The 17,366-nt window shown below is 49.3% G+C and overlaps 1 protein-coding gene across 1 annotated transcript; it reads right to left on the minus strand.

The window, feature by feature from the left end:
• Nucleotides 1–2,262: 2,262 nt before the first annotated feature.
• On the minus strand, nt 2,263–7,568 carry LOC123132517 (4-coumarate--CoA ligase 3). Its single transcript, XM_044552331.1, has 6 exons — nt 6,775–7,568; nt 5,847–6,200; nt 5,549–5,747; nt 3,130–3,343; nt 2,890–2,992; nt 2,263–2,655 (listed from the first exon to the last, which is right to left on the minus strand). The coding sequence occupies exons 1-6, from the start codon at nt 7,423–7,425 to the stop codon at nt 2,536–2,538; spliced, it is 1,641 nt and encodes a 546-aa protein (XP_044408266.1). The 5' UTR covers nt 7,426–7,568; the 3' UTR covers nt 2,263–2,535.
• Nucleotides 7,569–17,366: the final 9,798 nt, after the last annotated feature.

The following is a 17,366-nucleotide window of genomic DNA, read 5'->3' on the forward strand; positions in this document are numbered from 1 at the left end:
CCCCAGTTGAGCCCTTGTCTTTCCGTCCTGCTCACTCTACTTCTCCACATCTTGTCGATTTGCCGCCACCATCTCCCACGGTTTCCTCACCTCGCATGTCACCGGATTCTGCACCTTCATCCCCGGTGATTTCTTCTTCTCCACCTCCTGATTCTACCTTGGCTACTTCTCCTCGTATTCTTCCATCTTTTCCTCAGCATTATACTCGTCGTTCACGTAATGTGGATGCATCTGCTGATGTGCCATCCTCCTTGTCTCAGCCTACCTATGGCTTGCGTCCTCGTCTGCTTCCGCTTGTTGATCGCCTTGGTTTTTCAACCGCTGGTGCTGCTGTTCTTGAGCCGACTTCTTATCGTGAGGCTGCTGTTCATCCTGAATGGCAGTTCGCGATGGCAGAGGAGATTGCTGCTCTTGAACGCACTAGTACATGGGATCTTGTTTCTCTTCCTCCAGGTGTCCGTCCCATCACTTGTAAGTGGGTCTATAAGGTTAAGACTCGCTTCGGTGGTTCTCTTGAGCGTTACAAAGCTCGTCTTGTGGCTCGTGGTTTTCAGCAGGAGCATGGTCATGATTACAACGAGACTTTTGCTCCTATGGCCCGTATGACCACTATTCGTACACTTCTTGCTGTGGCCTCTGCATGCCACTGGTATGTATCTCATCTTGATGTTAAGAATGCCTTTCTTAACGGTGAGTTGCGTGAGGAGGTATACATGCAGCCACCACCTGAGTATTCTGTTCCTGATGGCATGGTATGTCGCCTTCGTCGCTCTCTCTATGGCCTTAAGCAAGCCCCCGCGCCTGGTTTGAACGTTTTGCCTCTGTGGTAACTGCCGCTGGTTTTTCAGCGAGTGCTCATGATCCAGCATTGTTTGTCCACCTTTCTTCTCGTGGTCGAACTCTTCTTCTTCTCTATGTTGATGACATGGTCATCACTGGTGACGATCCCGAGTATATTGCCTTTGTAAAGGCCCGTCTTAGTGAGTAGTTTCTTATGTTCGATCTTGGACCTCTTCGCTACTTTCTTGGGATTGAAGTCTCTTCTATCTCTGATGGCTTTTTTATATCCCATGAAAAGTATATACAGGATCTTCTTGCTCGTACTGCTCTTATCGATGAGTGCATTGTTGAGACTCCCATGGAGCTCAATGTTCACCTCCGTTATACTGATGGTGACCCCTTGCCTGACCCGACATGTTATCGTCATCTTGTTGAGACTCTTGTCTATCTAGCTGTCACTCGTCCGGATATCTCTCATCCGGTTCATATTCTAAGTCAGTTTGTCTCCACTCCCACTTCGGTTCACTATAGTCACCTCCTTCGTGTTCTCCGATATCTTCGGGGCACGATCTCTCACCGTCTATTCTTTCCTCGCTCCAGTTCTCTACAGCTTCAGGCCTATTCGGATTCACGTGGGCTAGTGATCCCTCTGATCGCCGTTCACTTTCTGCTTACTGTGTTTTTCTTGGTGGTTCTCTCATTGTCTGGAAGACGAAGAAATAGACTGCAGTTTCCCGTTCGAGTGCAGAGGCTGAGTTACGAGCTATGACTCTTTTGACAGGAGAGGTGACTTGGTTACGGTGGTTACTTCAGGATTTTGGTGTTTCTGTTACTACACCTACTCTGCTCTTGTCTGACAGTACAGGTGCTATTAGCATTGCGCGCGATCCTGTGAAGCATGAGCTCACCAAGCATATTGGTGTTGATGCTTTCCATGTGCGCGCTGGTGTGCAGGATCAGGTTATTGCTCTTCAGTATGTGCCTTCCGAGTTACAGTTGGCGGATTTTCTGACGAAGGCCCAGACTAGAGCGCAGCATGGCTTCTATCTCTCCAAACTCAGTGTTGTTAATCCACCATGAGTTTGAGGGGGGTGTTAGAGTATATATATATAGCCATGTAACCTTTCATATTTACCCTATTGTATAAGGGGTTTCCTGCATATATTCCACACCTGTACATGTATATATATTGGCCTATGGCCTCCTGGAAATATAAGTTGCATATTTCCTAACAGTGGTATTATAGGTATATAGGTGAGTAGTTAACTAACAAATAACTATTTTTAAAACGTCTTAGACATAGTCACTCAGCTATTCGTTTTCCTTTCTATTTTTTTCTGTTATATAAGGAAAATTATTCCTTTGGCACGCGTGCTCCACTGTAGCAAACCTACATTCTCATGAAGCATGAATCTCAAGAAAAAAAATGTTTCAACTCATGTCGGATTCGTACCGAATTCATGTATAGGAGACGAAACATAATGAAAGAAAAAATGGATGATATGATTCGGACAAGATATTCTCTGATGGAAAAGAAGTATACATTGTACCCTTTGGAAGCCAGCCTTGTTCTTGTGGTCAACAACAACGCATCTACATATATCATTTCATTTTTATCAACATTACACAAGCAGGAAGAACCAACAAACTCAACCTCCTCCGACCATTTCATGGAGATCAAACAATATTACATGATCTATAACAGCACCCTGCTGGCTGGCTGAGTGCCTGAGAAGCGGACGACGGCCGCAGCCCCTAGCTGGGGATGCCGGCGGCGAGCCTGGCTCTCAAATCCTTCCTCAGGATCTTGCCGGAAGGGTTCTTGGGGATGGAGTCGGTGAAGAACACCTTGTGGATCCTCTTGTAGAAAACAACCTGTTGCAGCGTGTAATGCATCTTAGTCACGAGTTCTAATTCTCCATCCACAAAAAATCTGGTTCCTAAGTAGCAGTTGTTCATGGGCAAATCCAAATATTTGACTAAGCTGAACATGATGATTAGTAACTGATATGTATATCATATAGTTCTAGTTGACTTGTTCTGAAGTTTCGGTACAATGTGTTTGACACTTTGACTACATGGAAACTTGGGAAAGATGGCACTATTTACCTCCTTTGCGACGAATTTCTTGATGTCATCCTCGGTGATTTCGGAGCCTTCGATCCGCATCACGAAGGCGACCGGGACTTCGCCAGCAAGATCGTCCTTCAGTCTGAAAGAACATAATCATGGGGAAAGTGAGCCTTCTTGTTAAAGAAAACAGACAGCAGGAGAATTTTGTTTTAAAGTACAGTTGCGGCAACGAACTGTGCAACTGAAAATGAAAAGGAAGAGAAAGCTATGACTTACGATACGACGGCGGCGTCCTTGATCTCCGGGTGCGTGATGAGGAGGGCCTCGAGCTCCGCCGGCGCCACCTGGAAGCCCTTGTACTTGATGATCTCCTTGAGCCTGTCGACGATGAAGATCTCGTCGTCGTCGTCGACGAGGCCGATGTCTCCGGTGTGCAGCCATCCATCCTTGTCGATGGTGTTCTTGGTGGACTCTGGGTCGTTAAGGTAACCTGCAGAATTCCACGCCGGGCGCATGTTAGTTCAGAGAATTTGAAGAATACTTTCTAAAAATTAAAATACAGTGCGTATCAAGAATTTTCAAGAAGTGGTTGTGCAAGCAAAGGTAATCGTTCCATATTGTTAGGAAGGACTACAAGATTCCGTCCGGAAAGGCAGGACAGCGTCACAGAAGCCACCATAACGCAACTGCAGTTTGCACATGAAAGCAGCAACGTTGGCTGACCGGCCCAAACTGCATCTGCAGAGGCGCACACACCATGATGGCAATGGTGCCGCTGCACATCTCAGGTGGTGTTCATCTCTGCTGCCATCATTCAAGCGCACTCAAACATTCAAAAGGCGCATTCACGCGATGGCTTCAGCTAGTGAACCTCGTGAAGCACATGGCAGTTCCCGTTTGATGCTGCTTGCTGCAGCATGGATACAATCTGTCTGAAAACGAGACCTCACATGGGTTCAGTAGAGAAAAGGTTCTCGGAAGTGATTCATGTGCAACTATCAGACATGGCTCTTTCATGGAAAATGTCTGCTGGAATTGGCCAGTGATACCAGGTTAGTTCTCCTACAAGCTGGAGTTGGTCACCCAACCGGGGCTTTTCTTGGTCACATGATGGGCCACCAAACACTCACTAGCGGCACCTAACAACACCAATGTAATCGTGGCTTATTCCTTTGTTCCAATGAGATGTATCAATGCTAAACTTAGGTTACCTTTGTTACTCTAGGCACCTTTTGGGCGTCCATGCTAATCATTGTGAGCACGGCTATAGCTTTTTTCCCCTTTGGTTTGGTTCATTAGTGGTTGAACTTAACAGATAGTTGTAGATGAATCACTTTTTTTTGGCGGGAATCACGGCATGAGTTGGTCAGTCTCCTGATCATGAGGATCTGACGTGATCTCCACTTTTGCACGCCAAGTACCAACCGATGGGTCGTTCAGCTGCGCAGACCTAACAAAATCCTGGTAGACTGGCAACATCTCAAGGTACTTCATTTCTATGCCAGTGTCATGGTCATGGCAGTGTATTGAATCCTGAGTTCAGGGATATACTAGTACAGTACAGCACTATGTATTTTTGTCAACTTGATAAAGTAATACTACTAGTGATGGGTTCTTCCAAGATGCTTGTGCAGCCTCAGCGGTTGATGTCCCTGTCCTAGGCGCACAGCCTGCCGGTACCTAACAGCATCCTTCCTCTTGTTCCTCCACCAAATTTTGGCTTTGCCTAGTAGTACTCCTACCAACTTGCCCATGTGTGGGGTACGTTGCATCTCTATTTTTGTTTTATTTTTTATCCGGGTGTGTGGGGGTCGCATCTTTGGCCATGTGCAACTTGGATTCTGGAATTGATCGCGCCATGGAGGGCGACGGTGCGCTGTGCGAAGACAACATGGAGGGAATGTATGATTTGCAGGTCGTTAGCAACGTGCGTCGCTGTTTTATTCATTCATTCGTTGGCTAACGATATAGTATTACTACTGGTCTGCCAAGGTTGCAGCAGTTGAGCATGCCGTGCCAACCACCACGCGCCTGCGCCTGCGGCTGCTAACCCAAGAACGTGGAGTGGAACCTCAAAAAAAACGTGGAGTGGAACTGACGGGAAATCCTCGCTGCAACAGTCATTGGGAATTCAGAATAGACCTCGGACCAAGCCAATGGACAGCAACTTCCGCGAAGTCTCCACCACCTTAAAGTGCCCAACTAGTAGGGGTACGGATCAGATCAACTTCTTTTATGTTTGTCATTTTTTGTGTGTGGTGAAAGGGTTTGAAGTTGTGATGAGGACACTTCACACAGAACGGGCAAACGTATATTTTTCTTCAAACTTATTAGAACTACTGCTGTGTCAGCTGTTTCGGCTCTCAGGTGAGAACCAGGCGCGGCCTTGGTTGGGTTGCTCGTCCAAGTCCCCATCCGGGTTGGGGGAAACAAAAGGTTTTGGTGGTGGTCGTTCGGCCGAATCGATCGATCGGCCGGTCGGCATGGACCAACCAAGATTGGTAGTAGTAGTTGCAACCTATGTGCTGTAGCGGGAGTAGCAAGTTTGTTGTCCACATCGCCGGTAGCTGCCGCCAACGCGCCAAACACGCAAACCAAAAGGCGGACATGCCAACCCGAACGCACGCACGCCCGGCCGCCAAGTGTGGGGTGGTTCACAACGCCAAGCCAAGAAAGTACGTAGAGTTGGTGGTACCTTTCATGATCTGCTCGCCGCGGATGCAGATCTCGCCGGGCTGGTTGCGGCCGAGGGAGGCGCCGGTGTCGGGGTCGACGATCTTGAGCCCCGCGTTGCGCACCACCGTGCCGCACGACCCGGACTTGACCTTGAACGGCTCCTTGGCGAACGCCAGGCACATGGCCAGCACCGGCCCGGCCTCCGTCATCCCGTACCCCTGAAACCAAACGCACCCGCCCGTGTCAGCCACCGGCATTCATTGCCATCGACGGGCAGACAGACAGAAGCAACATGATCATCAAGCGACTGGACCGACCTGGCCGAGCACGGCGTTGGGGATCTTAGCCATGAAGGCGTCCTGGAGGTCCTTGCCCATGGGCGCGGCGCCGGACATGACCATGCGGATGGAGGCGAGATCGCCGGCGGTCACCTGGGGGCTCTTGGCGATCTCCACCACGATGGGCGGCACGAAGGGCGCGATGGTGATGCCGTGCGCGCGCACCAGCTCCACCAGCGCGCCGATGTCGAACTTGCGCATGATCACCATCGCCGACCCGGCCCGCAGCCCCGCCAGCAGCACCGAGTTGAGCGAGTAGATGTGGAACAGCGGCAGCAGGCACAGCAGCACGTCCTCCTTGCTGAAGTACAGGTTCGGGTTCTCTCCGTCCACCTGAAAACCACCACCACCATTTCATCATCAGAACAAGAAAAAAAAAGTTCTACTAGTTCGAAACCTCTGACTTTGGCGCCAAACGCATCGTGTCAGCACGAATCTTGGCGCGTGGGTCAGGCATGCACCTGGCCCAGTGGGCCCCGCGTGCAGGGAACCGTATAATATTACTACCAGTGGGCGGATTTTATACTATTACGAGCCTGAATAAAGCATACAGCACGAGATGCCAATAATAGTTACTGTACAATTAATAAAATAATTTAAACGCCCGGATTTATGAGCCGGCCGGCCAGCTTGATTGGCACCCAGAGCTCTGACCACGCGGAGGGAAATAGTATCCTTAGTGGCACCGACATGTGGATCCGAGGGGTATACGCGTATACAACGCGGGCCCACCTGTCGTGCTCTGCCGCGAGTGAGGAGCAGCTCAGCAGCAGCTACGCTGGCTCGGCGCCGACAGGAGCGGAATTGTCGCAGGCCGAGAGCTCCGTTGACCCGGAGGACATGGCGAATGATCGGAACGGAGGCAGAGCTCGGAGCAGAGGAATGGCATGCGTGCGTGCGTGCGTACCTGCTGGGCGACGCTGGTGATGAGGCTGCGGTGCGTGAGCATGACGCCCTTGGGCAGCCCGGTGGTGCCGGAGGAGTAGGGCAGCGCGACGACGTCGTCGGGGTGGATCCCGGCCTCCTCGTCCCGCGGCAGCTCCTCGCCGGCGATCAGCTCGGCGAAGTCCACGCACCCGTCGCGCGCCCCGTCGACGGTGACCACGGGCAGGCCCTTGCCGGCCGCGTACTCCAGCACCTTGTCCACGGCGCAGGCCTCGGTGACGATCAGCATGGCGCCGGCCGCGTCCGCCTGCCGGTGGATCTCGTGCGGGGTGTAGAAGGGGTTGGCGGTGGTGGTGGCGGCGCCCAGGCGCGCGGCGCCGAGGAAGGAGAAGGCGAACTCGGGGCAGTTGCGGAGCAGGTTCATGACCACGTCGCCCTTGCCGACGCCCATCCGCCGGAGCCCCGCCGCCGCCTTCCGGGAGAGCGACTCCACCTCGGCGTAGGTGTAGGAGGCGCCCGTCTGGCCGTCGATGATGCAGGGGCGGGACCCCACCTCGGCCATCTTGGCGAAGCAGTAGCTCTGCAGCGTCTGCTCGTTGGGGATCTCGATGTCCGGCAGCCTCGACCGGAACACCACCTCCGCCGCGACCGACTCCTCCGGCACGGACCCCATTTCAACGATCGTCGTGCTACCTCGACGGCGATCGACCGGCAAACGGAAGATGATAAACCTACGAAGCTGGTTAAATTAGTTGGCGTAGGAGGAGATGGCTGCGTTGTGTGCGTGTGCGGGCGCGCGCTCGCTTGATCTCCTGAAGAAGAACGGAGGAAGGGAAGATGGCGGGTTTAATATACGGGGGTGAGTTGGGGAGTTGGTGAGTGGGGTCGGTGGAGGATGACGCGTGGGGCCGGGATGGCAGCGGGTTCGGCAGGGTTGGTGAGGGTGAGAGCGGCTGGGTTCGTTGACTGTGCCATCGTTTACCCACCGCATCCATTATCGGCGATGCTCGTGCTGCGGGGCAGTCCGGAATGCTGCTCCACGCATTGGTCGGGGCTTTCCTGCGCCGGGGTTGGTGATGAGGGAGTGGTCGTTTGCCTTTCAAGCCGCAGGAAAAAGTCAACGCCCAAACCTGCCCAGGCACATGCGTCACGGCTGCATTTTAACACGGCAATATCGTTCTCTTGTGGTATGGAAGTCAGTAGGGACACGAAAATGCCAGGGGTTGGTCTAACTTTATGTTGACCTTGCGTGGTCTTTCGGGCGTTGAAGTTTGCTGGATTCGGCGGTTTCGGGCGATTGGTTTCCGTTTGGACGGGCATGTCTCACGCCACTTACTTTTAACCAGCGTTTCTGCTTCGCTCGTTTTTACTGGGAGTTCGGATGGAGGGTATAATTGTATTTGTAGAAGAAAATGCGGCTTTTGAAAAGGAGCGTTGTTGTATAACTTTCTTGCCATCGATGATTTGTTGGTTGTATGATCTATGGTGGTGTATGCATTACTACTTTCTCTGGCTTGTGCCCACTCATCCTATCCAATCCGATCCGATCCGCATGGCAATACCGACGTTATTGCACATCTAGCACGCCCCGATCGAGCTGAGATAATACAGAAGATTCTGGTGGAGCATGAATACGCGCAATTGGGAATTTTGGCAAAAAAAAAAAGACATACGCGGTGAGTACTGGGAGACAGACGGCACCGGAAATCCAATTCGGCTCCTGGAGCATATGCTCCTGCGGTTCAAAAATGTTTCTTTTTGAGTCAGCAAAAACTGAAAAACAATATATGTGTTCATTGCACACCCAAATGCTATATGCAAAACCCTAAAAAAATGCTACATGCAAGACCCTAAAAAAATGCTACATGCAAGACCCTATCAATTTTTGAGGGAAAGCTTAAGGGCAACTCCAATGAACGACCCCATAAAATATGGGTCTATCCGTTTGGGCTTAAATGGACAGACGACATGGCCCAACATGCGGCCGCATCCGCATTTTTGCTTGTTCGGAGTCTGGCCCGTCTCATTTCTGGCAAAAACATGCGTCTGGTTTGCATCCACACGGGCGCCGAACGGATGGGCACGCGCTTGCTCCTCATCCGCCTCAGGGACGTGTGATACGTCTCCAACGTATCTACTTTCCCAAACACTTTTGCCCTTATTTTGGACTCTAACTTGTATGATTTGAATGGAACTAACCTGGACTGACGCTGTTTTCAGCAGAATTACCATGGTGTTATTTATGTGTAGGAGCAAACGTTCTCGGAATGACCTGAAACTTCACGGAGACACTTTTCAGAAAATAAGAAAAAATACCTGCAAAAGATGAAGGCCAGGGGGCCCACCACCTGCTCATGAGGGTGGGGGCGCGCCTGCCCCCCTAGGGCGCGCCCCCTACCTCGTGGGCCCCCTGTTACCTCTCCAACTCCGACTCCAACTCCATATATTGAGTTTTGGGGAGAGAAAAATCAAAGAGAAGAAATCATCGCGTTTTACGATACGGAGCCGCCGCCAAGCCCTAAAACCTCTCGGGAGGGTTGATCTAGAGTCCGTTCGGGGCTCCGGAGAGGGGAATCCGTCGCCATCGTCATCGTCAACCATCCTCCATCACCAATTTCATGATCCTCACCGCCGTGCGTGATTAATTCCATCGTAGGCTTGCTGGACGGTGATGGGTTTGATGGGATCTATCATGTAATCGAGTTAGTTTTGTTAGAGTTTGATCCCTAGTGTCCACTATGTTCTGAGATTGATGTTGCTATGACTTTGCTATGCTTAATGCTTGTCAGTAGGGCCCGAGTGCCATGATTTCAGATCTAAACCTATTATGTTTTCATCAATATATGAGTGTTCTTGATCCTATCTTGCAAGTCTATAGTCACCTATTATGTGTTATGATCCGTTAACCCCGAAGTGACAATAGTCGGGATACTTACCGGTGATGACCGTAGTTTGAGGAGTTTATGTATTCACTATGTGTTAATTCTTTGTTCTGGTTCTTTATTAAAAGGAGGCCTTAATATCCCTTAGTTTCTGTAAGGACCCCGCTGCCATGGGACGGTAGGACAAAAGATGTCATGCAAGTTCTTTTCCATAAGCACGTATGACTATATTCGGAATACATGTCTACATTACATTGACGAACTGGAGCTAGTTCTGTGTCACCCTAGGTTATGAATGTTACATGATGAACCGCATCCGGCATAATTCTCCATCACCGATCCATTGCCTACGAGCTTTCCACATATTGTTCTTCGCTTATTTACTTTCCCGTTGCTATTGCTATCATCACTACAAAATACCAAAAACATTAATTTTACTACCGTTACCTTTTGTTACCGTTATCACTATTATCATATTACTTTGCTACTAAATACTTTGCTGCAGATATTAAGTTTCCAGATGTGGTTGAATTGACAACTCAGCTGCTAATACTGAGAGTATTCTTCGACTCCCCTTCTGTCGAATCAATAAATTTGGGTTGAATACTTTACCCTCGAAAACTGTTGTGATCCCCTATACTTATGGGTTATCAACGCGTGGCGGCCGTCCACCTACCTCCACCGTTCAAAATGAATGCGCACGCGCGGCGGGCCCTGGCTGTCAGCCCCTAGTAGGTGGATCGTGGTCCTTCTTAATGTGAAAGTCGTCGACCGGCCAATCCATAGCTTACACTTCCTACCCGGCATGCCTCCTCGACCCCTGACACGAGCTAGCAAACCCTAGCCGCCGTCGTCGCATCCCACTTCCCCGCCGGCGCCATGGTCTGGCATTGGATGAGCAAGGGGAAGCACGACCATTAGGCCGGCTCCTCCTCTGGTCGTCGCCGCTCCACCAGGTTCGCGCCGCCTGCACCGCCCGCGTTGGCATCACGTCGCTGGCGGCCCTGCAGCGCAACAGGCCGTACGTCTCCGCCGACATCTGTCGGTGCTACTCGGAGACGGCGACGCCACTCTCGTGGAGAAATTTCCACCTCCCCAACAACTGGCATTTCTTCGCGGATCGTGTGCCAACCCCACCAGTGTCGGTGAGCGGCCGTGCCCGCCTGCCATCGGATCTGCTCTACGACCGCAGGCAAGGTTGTTAGAATCGCGATTCTGTTGTACTATTCTACGACTTTACGATCCAAACTAACCCCTCGGATTCTACGATTTTGGTTCATAGAATCTACGCTTTTACGATCCTGATAGTGAAGATTCTACGATTTGCGATCCCGCCATCGGAGCTCCCGATTCAGAATCACGATTCTGACAACCTTGACCGCAGGTATGCCATTGATTCGCCGATGTGGGATACGTGGCTCCATGGCGAGCACGACCTGTGGCGGCAATTCTTTTTTGTCGGTCGTCCTCCGAGCTTGCGCCGCCCACGTCCTGCTCGTGCTGACAGCCTGCCCCAAACGCGCGGTCGTAGGCGTGTGCGAGGCATCACGCCGACACCATCTCCGTTCCCGTCCCCGCCACCGCCACCTTCCATGACCGAGGAGGAGGAGGCCGAGCTCATGAGGCATGCCATGGAGGACTCCATGAACACCCACGATGAGCGCTAATGGGAGGGCTTGGAAACCCAGTTGGCCTCTTTTGTGGCCGGTGACGTGGCCATCTCGGAGCTGGACATGGCTGCCAAGGAGGAGGTGCGGGAGGAGGTGATGGAGGAGCCGCCCATTGCCCCGTGGAACCCGTGTCTAGTGGGCCAGCGGTGGAGCTGGTCGTGCACGGTGCCGGAGATGGCCGACTCGGTGGGTGTCGGCCCATGGTCAACCACACCGCCGCGGTCACCAGAGCTGGAGCAGGAGCCACAGGAGGAGGTGGTGCAGGCTTTGCAGGTGCCTCTGGTCTGGCAAGGGCCACCATCCCACCTTTGGCAGCCACCTCCATACATCGACCTCGCCGGCGATGACGACGAGTAGGATGGTGGCTCCTGAAGACGGCGGCGGCCTCACCGGCGACAGGCCTTATCTAGTTTATTTTATATCTTTTAAGTTTTAATTTAATTAAGAACTGTGTTGAACTTGGGTACTGTGGACGTTTAATTATTTATGTCTATGTTTTTATATTATTTGCAACCTTTATTTTGTTTTTTTGGCCAAAATCAAAGTCCAAAAACACGGTTTGGGATGCGGCGGGCCCGTTGGGTGCACCGACGACCGCGCAATCACAAGCGGAAGGGCATGTGCGTTTTTCCGCCCTAAACGAACGAAATCCGGACGAAACAGGCGTCTGTTTGGAGTCGTGCGTTGGAGTTGCTCTAATCACCTTAACCTATGAAAAAAAGTCGAACAACAAATGTTAGACTTAATTTTGTTTTATTTTCACCGATGAAGCGCTGATGTTCCGTTTTGCACGAAACTTATCAAGCACGCTTGTTACACTAACATGAGAATTTAAAAATAGAATTTTAAATTTTATTTACTAGTATGTGTTTTGGATTCGCTGTTCAGCCAGGAGCGTATGCTCCCCAAAGCCAAAAAGGACATCCCTCATACTCCTATTGCATCTATGCCTAACTTATCGAGAGTCAGAGCTGCGCAGAGACGGTGTGTCTGTGCGGCAACATTGACATGAGTTGGGTAGCCTAGCTCGATGATCCTTCATGTTGTGAACGTTTGCATAGTTTTTCGACATGTGTCGTTCGTGGATCCAGAGCAGCCATGCTTCCAGACGTGATTGTTTGCTTGACTCGGAGTTTTTTTTTGAGGGGTAACCCAAGCTTTATTAATGATCAAAAGCGACAGTTTGTGGTATACATCGTGGGTTATAGGATTGGCTCGGAGTTGTACGTCGCTTCTCGAAGCCTTTGTGGTGTGGGTTTTGTTGATGGTTGACACCCATAAACGTAGGGAACGTCTTGTGGATTTTTTTAGTGTCAAACTCAATGAGTAGCAAGAGAAATTGGTGCATTAAACATGGTTATGACTCATTGTAAAAACTGAATCTAAGTGATAAATGTGTGTTTGATTGATTTTGATGGCTGCAAGTATTGAAATATGAAAAGTAAAAGATTGCAACAAGTAGCATGATCCTTGATAGCGCTAAGGGCAATCATTTGTGGACTAGATCGTTCTCAAGTACGGCATGAAAATTAACTAGTCATTAAGTTTTATAATTGTTTCATTGATTGTTATTGCTCGACTATCAGCATGTTGATAGAGTCTAAGACTATATATTGAAAAACCATTTATCACATATACTTATGTTTGTACTCACTATGGACAATCCTATTATCTATTGGAAATAATTAAGACAAAGTCTAACCGCAAGTTTAAGATCTAAGGTACTATTACATCCTGATGATATGATTCTAAACTTTGAAATGGTGTTCTGTCACTTCTATCACTCTGCCCCTCCCCTCGTACATTCATTATAGCATACTACTCCCCTCTAGGTCCATGAAGGTGAAGTGACCTGCACTTGATGTTCATGCATCACCACTATAAAATTACATCACAACATATAATCAACACATCAATCTCTATTGAAAAAAAAGTATCATATGAGCCTTCACAATAAGCTTTCTTTGATGACCCGAAGAACGTTACATGAATTAGCCATCATCCATCATCATAATAATGATCAATGGCATATAATATGGATTGCAATCTAGAAGTATGAATCTTCACCACCAAATAAATACAAAGCATCGTCTGCTAAACATCTATTAACATGGGAACGTGATCACAATAACCATTCTACACCAATTACACATGGATGTTGATGTCGATGGGTGGTGTTGTAGATGAATATGGTGTTCTTGAAGACGAAAATGCCTCCATCAATGAGAAAGTTGGAGGAGTGCAAGGTGTGCCCGACACAAGCTAAGGAGGGTGCCATGTGAGCCAACCCTTCCCCTTAGGTGCCCCTCTGGCTCCCAACTCATTTTATTCATATATATTTGTTGGATTTTTTTTCTTTACTCTAAATATGACCTTCTTCGCATGTCTTCTCCAATTTTGCAGTTGTAGCAGGATTTTGGTCTCTTTCCAGTGCAAATTTGTATATGCAGAGGAAATAAAGATAAAAAGTGGAAAATACGAGCACACATAATGAATGAACATTTTATCTTATAAAATTGTGATGTAAAATGTACATCTTGCGCTGAAATCGGAATTGCTTGTTCGAGAGAAGTGATGACGATGATGCCATTGTGCAATTTTGGTGTTGTTTTCTTTGATTTCTTGTGTGTGTGTGTGTGTGTGATTAGTAGTTTGTGTCGGCTTTCGCTCGATATGTTTCTCTTCTTAACTAATAAAAATGTCAAGAAGACTGTAGCGAGACTTGCTTAGTTGGAGGAGAGAGAAGAGAAATGGGTTCTTTGTTAGTAGCCAGCTGCAACACGAAACCCAAGACGCTTTGTGAGAATGTAAGGTAGGCCAACAATTGATAAACTAATACATATTTAAAACTTACTATTGTATATAGGCTAAGAGGTTAGATGTAAATGACATGACAACTTCTTATAACCGACCGTTGGGTGTATTATTAACCATACTTTAACAACCGCATCCTTGCCATCTTTACAATTGGAAACGGCAGATCACAACTAGTACTACGATCTAACACTGTAAAGTCAATCCAGGGCAGCTTGTGCTTTGACCTGAGTGGCCGCGCATAGTGGCAAAAACCTGATTCCTTTTTGCCGTAAAAAAACTTGATTCTTATTTTTCTGCATCGGAATTCCTCGAGAACTCAATTCTAAAAGCACAAACAGAAAGGACCACCACGAAGCAGTGTGCTTAACAAACCGCATCCTTGCCATCTTTACGATTGGAATCGGCAGATTACAACTAGTACTACTACTCCCTTCGTTCCAAATTACTCATTGCGGAAAATGTATCTAACATACATTCATTTCTACGACGAGTAATTTGAAACGAAGGAAGTACGATCTAACACTGTAACGTCAATCCAGGGCAGCTTGTGCTTGACCCTGAGTGGCTGCGCATAGTGGCGAATATTTCTGCACACCACTAGTAGGTCGCATGGTGCGCGCCGTCAATATACATTATCGTCCCACGATAGTACTAGAAGGAACCTCTACGAGGAAAATGAACTTGTAGCAGTCAAACAATGCTAAGAGTATATATCATCTGACAGGGCGCGCAGTTCCCTCGTTGTATAATGCTCTCGCACGCCACCACTACTACCCGTCTACCTCGCAAAGGTCTGGATCGGGCCCGACGGGACCGGAGCGCTCCGACGGCCGCGAGGCGACGGGCCATCGGTTCCACCTACCACCGGCCGGTCCAACACAAACGAGTGGGGATTCTGAAAAAAAAAACACAAATCCCCTAAAAAGAAAAACACACAAACGAGTGGTGCCGAGCGGGGTGGTGGAGCGAGCGACGCCACGCTGACGCCACGGGGCCGTCCGATCCTCGATGGGTGAGTGGGCCGGCGGTCCAGCGTGCAGGGAAAGGCGAGCGCCGCTCCGGTCGGCAGGCAGCAGGTAGGGAAGATGGCGAGCGCTGGCTCGTGTGGAGTGGCCGCAGTGGGCAGGGCAGCGTGGAGTGGCGGCGGTGCGCAGCGCATTCTTGCTTACTTGCTGGGCATGGTCCAGGTGCGCACGCAGCGTACGGTGGCGTGCCATGCGAACCCGACTACCCGTTGCTTTCCGGGGGTTGTTGGGTGGAGGTCCCGAGTGACATATCCGCTAGACGGCATCGTCCAGTTTTTCTTCGGATGACACAATGGAAAGATGTACACGCACGCAGTGGCGGAGCTTGGGCTGATTTTATGGAGGGGCAAATGGGCTGGAGGGGCAAGAAATATGAGTTTAGGCTGATTTTAACTGGGCATATGGGCTGAATACTAGGGGATATATGCTAGTTTTCTCATGGGCTGGGGGGGCAATGGCCCAGGTTGCTCTCCACTAAGCTCCGCCACTGCACGCACGACGAGTGTCTTGCTATATATCCAGTGTGGCTCACTACGGAGCAGCAGACTATGCGTCCATGTTAGCTCTTTTTTGAGAGAGAGAGAGATTCTATGTTGGCTCTGACGACAAGATGGGTTCCTTTGAGGGGAGAGCGGCTAAGGGCATGTACAATGGTTGATAAGATAATTTTATCTTAAGTTTTGCATATAATTTAGAGATGACAAAGAAAAATGTCTGCAATGGATCATCTCTTAGCCTTATCTTCAATAAATAGCAATTCCTAAAAATATGGTGAGACATATTGTACTAAGAGATCATCTATTGTCTCATATTAAATAAGAGAAGACAAGCCTTTTCTTATGAGTTCTCTCTTCTCCACCTCATCATTTATCCTACGTGGCACTCCTAAGATAACACCATTGTACATGCCCTAAATGGCTCCCGAGCTCATATGCTCCTGCGTATGAATAGTAAAATCAAAATAAATACTAGAAAAAAAATTTAAAAATCGTTTTTTGCATGGAAGATGTTTTACTGTGTGATGCCCAGGCAAAATTTCAGCTTATTTGGACATATGAGCAGCTCTCAGCAAAAAAAGCAAAATTAAAGTATGTGAAAAAGTTTACAGTTTCGCATTGTTCGGGACCGATTTTGTTATTTTTGCTGAGAGCAGTTCAGATGTTCAAACGAGTTAAAATTTGGTACGAACCTCACGCACTAAAAATCTTTCATGTAATTTTTTTAGTATTTTCTGAAAAAATTAGTATTTTTTTTATTTTACTGTTCACCAATATTAAATGAGCTCGAACCGAAGTGGATATTTGCCTTTGGTTCCGCAATGATCAGTTTCGGCAAAATACAGATTCTTGTGACCATCGGGTAAGAGTAATATACTCACATTGACAAGATGCAGCTTTGTAGCCACAAAAGAAAGAAAAACGGGGTATAGTTTGTCACCTGATAACTAATAAGACATGTTCGCCAGCCTTTCGTGTCTGTCTTGTCTACACATTGAAAAAATGGCACAGCGACCTAACCAGGAGCTGGAAACATACATGTCTCGATCCCACTCATTACCTAGCACGTATGGTGCACCTAGCAGCCCTTAATCATAGGGTTAGCTGGCTTAGAGGATAATAATATTTTGACTTCCTCAAATGTTTTTATTAATTAAGGCGTTGAACGCGTGTGTACGTTCTGACCTGTTCATCCCTGCACACGAACCCTCCACCGAGAAAGTTTACCATGAATCTTTTACCGGAAGTGTTTGTGGCCGGGGCGCCGGCCGAACCGTTGCGCCGGTCGCGCTCCGTGCGTTGGATCTTTTTTGATCCAAGGACGATGTATGCGCCACGTGTTACCAGACCCATGTTTTTTAAACGCGCACGGGTTATTCTTTCTCCAGTTTTTGCTGCAACCGCACGGGGGTGTCATTTCGGTGCGAGGAGGCAGGGCGACCGGCTTGTTGGTGCCTGGAGATCAGGAGCGGCGGCGGCCCAGGGCGGATCTCGATTCTCCGGCGATCTATGGCTCCCCCGGATGGTAACTCTCCCCATCCTGCTCTCCCTTTCGTTGTTGTCTCCCCCTCCCCTGTTGGCTTTAGGGTTAGGGCGGGTTATGGTGCGGGCGAGCCGTTTGTGTTCCCGCGGGCCGGCGCTGGCGCCGGCGCGGACGGGGACGGGGTGGTGTTCCCGCGGGTCGAGGGAGGGGGCGGGGTGGTGTTCCTGCAGGCAGAAGGAG

Source organism: Triticum aestivum, chromosome 6A (genome assembly GCF_018294505.1).
Source record: "Triticum aestivum cultivar Chinese Spring chromosome 6A, IWGSC CS RefSeq v2.1, whole genome shotgun sequence".
Classification (NCBI taxonomy): Eukaryota; Viridiplantae; Streptophyta; class Magnoliopsida; order Poales; family Poaceae; genus Triticum; species Triticum aestivum.

Coding starts and splice junctions, on each gene's coding strand:
- LOC123132517 (XM_044552331.1), bottom strand. CDS start 7,425: ATGGGGTCCGTGCCGGAGGAGTCGGTCGCGGCGGAGGTGGTGTTCCGG. Junction 5,748..5,846: donor CCAACGCCGTGCTCGGCCAG/GTCGGTCCAGTC, acceptor GTTTGGTTTCAG/GGGTACGGGATGACGGAGGC. Junction 2,656..2,889: donor AGAAATTCGTCGCAAAGGAG/GTAAATAGTGCC, acceptor ACGCTGCAACAG/GTTGTTTTCTACAAGAGGAT.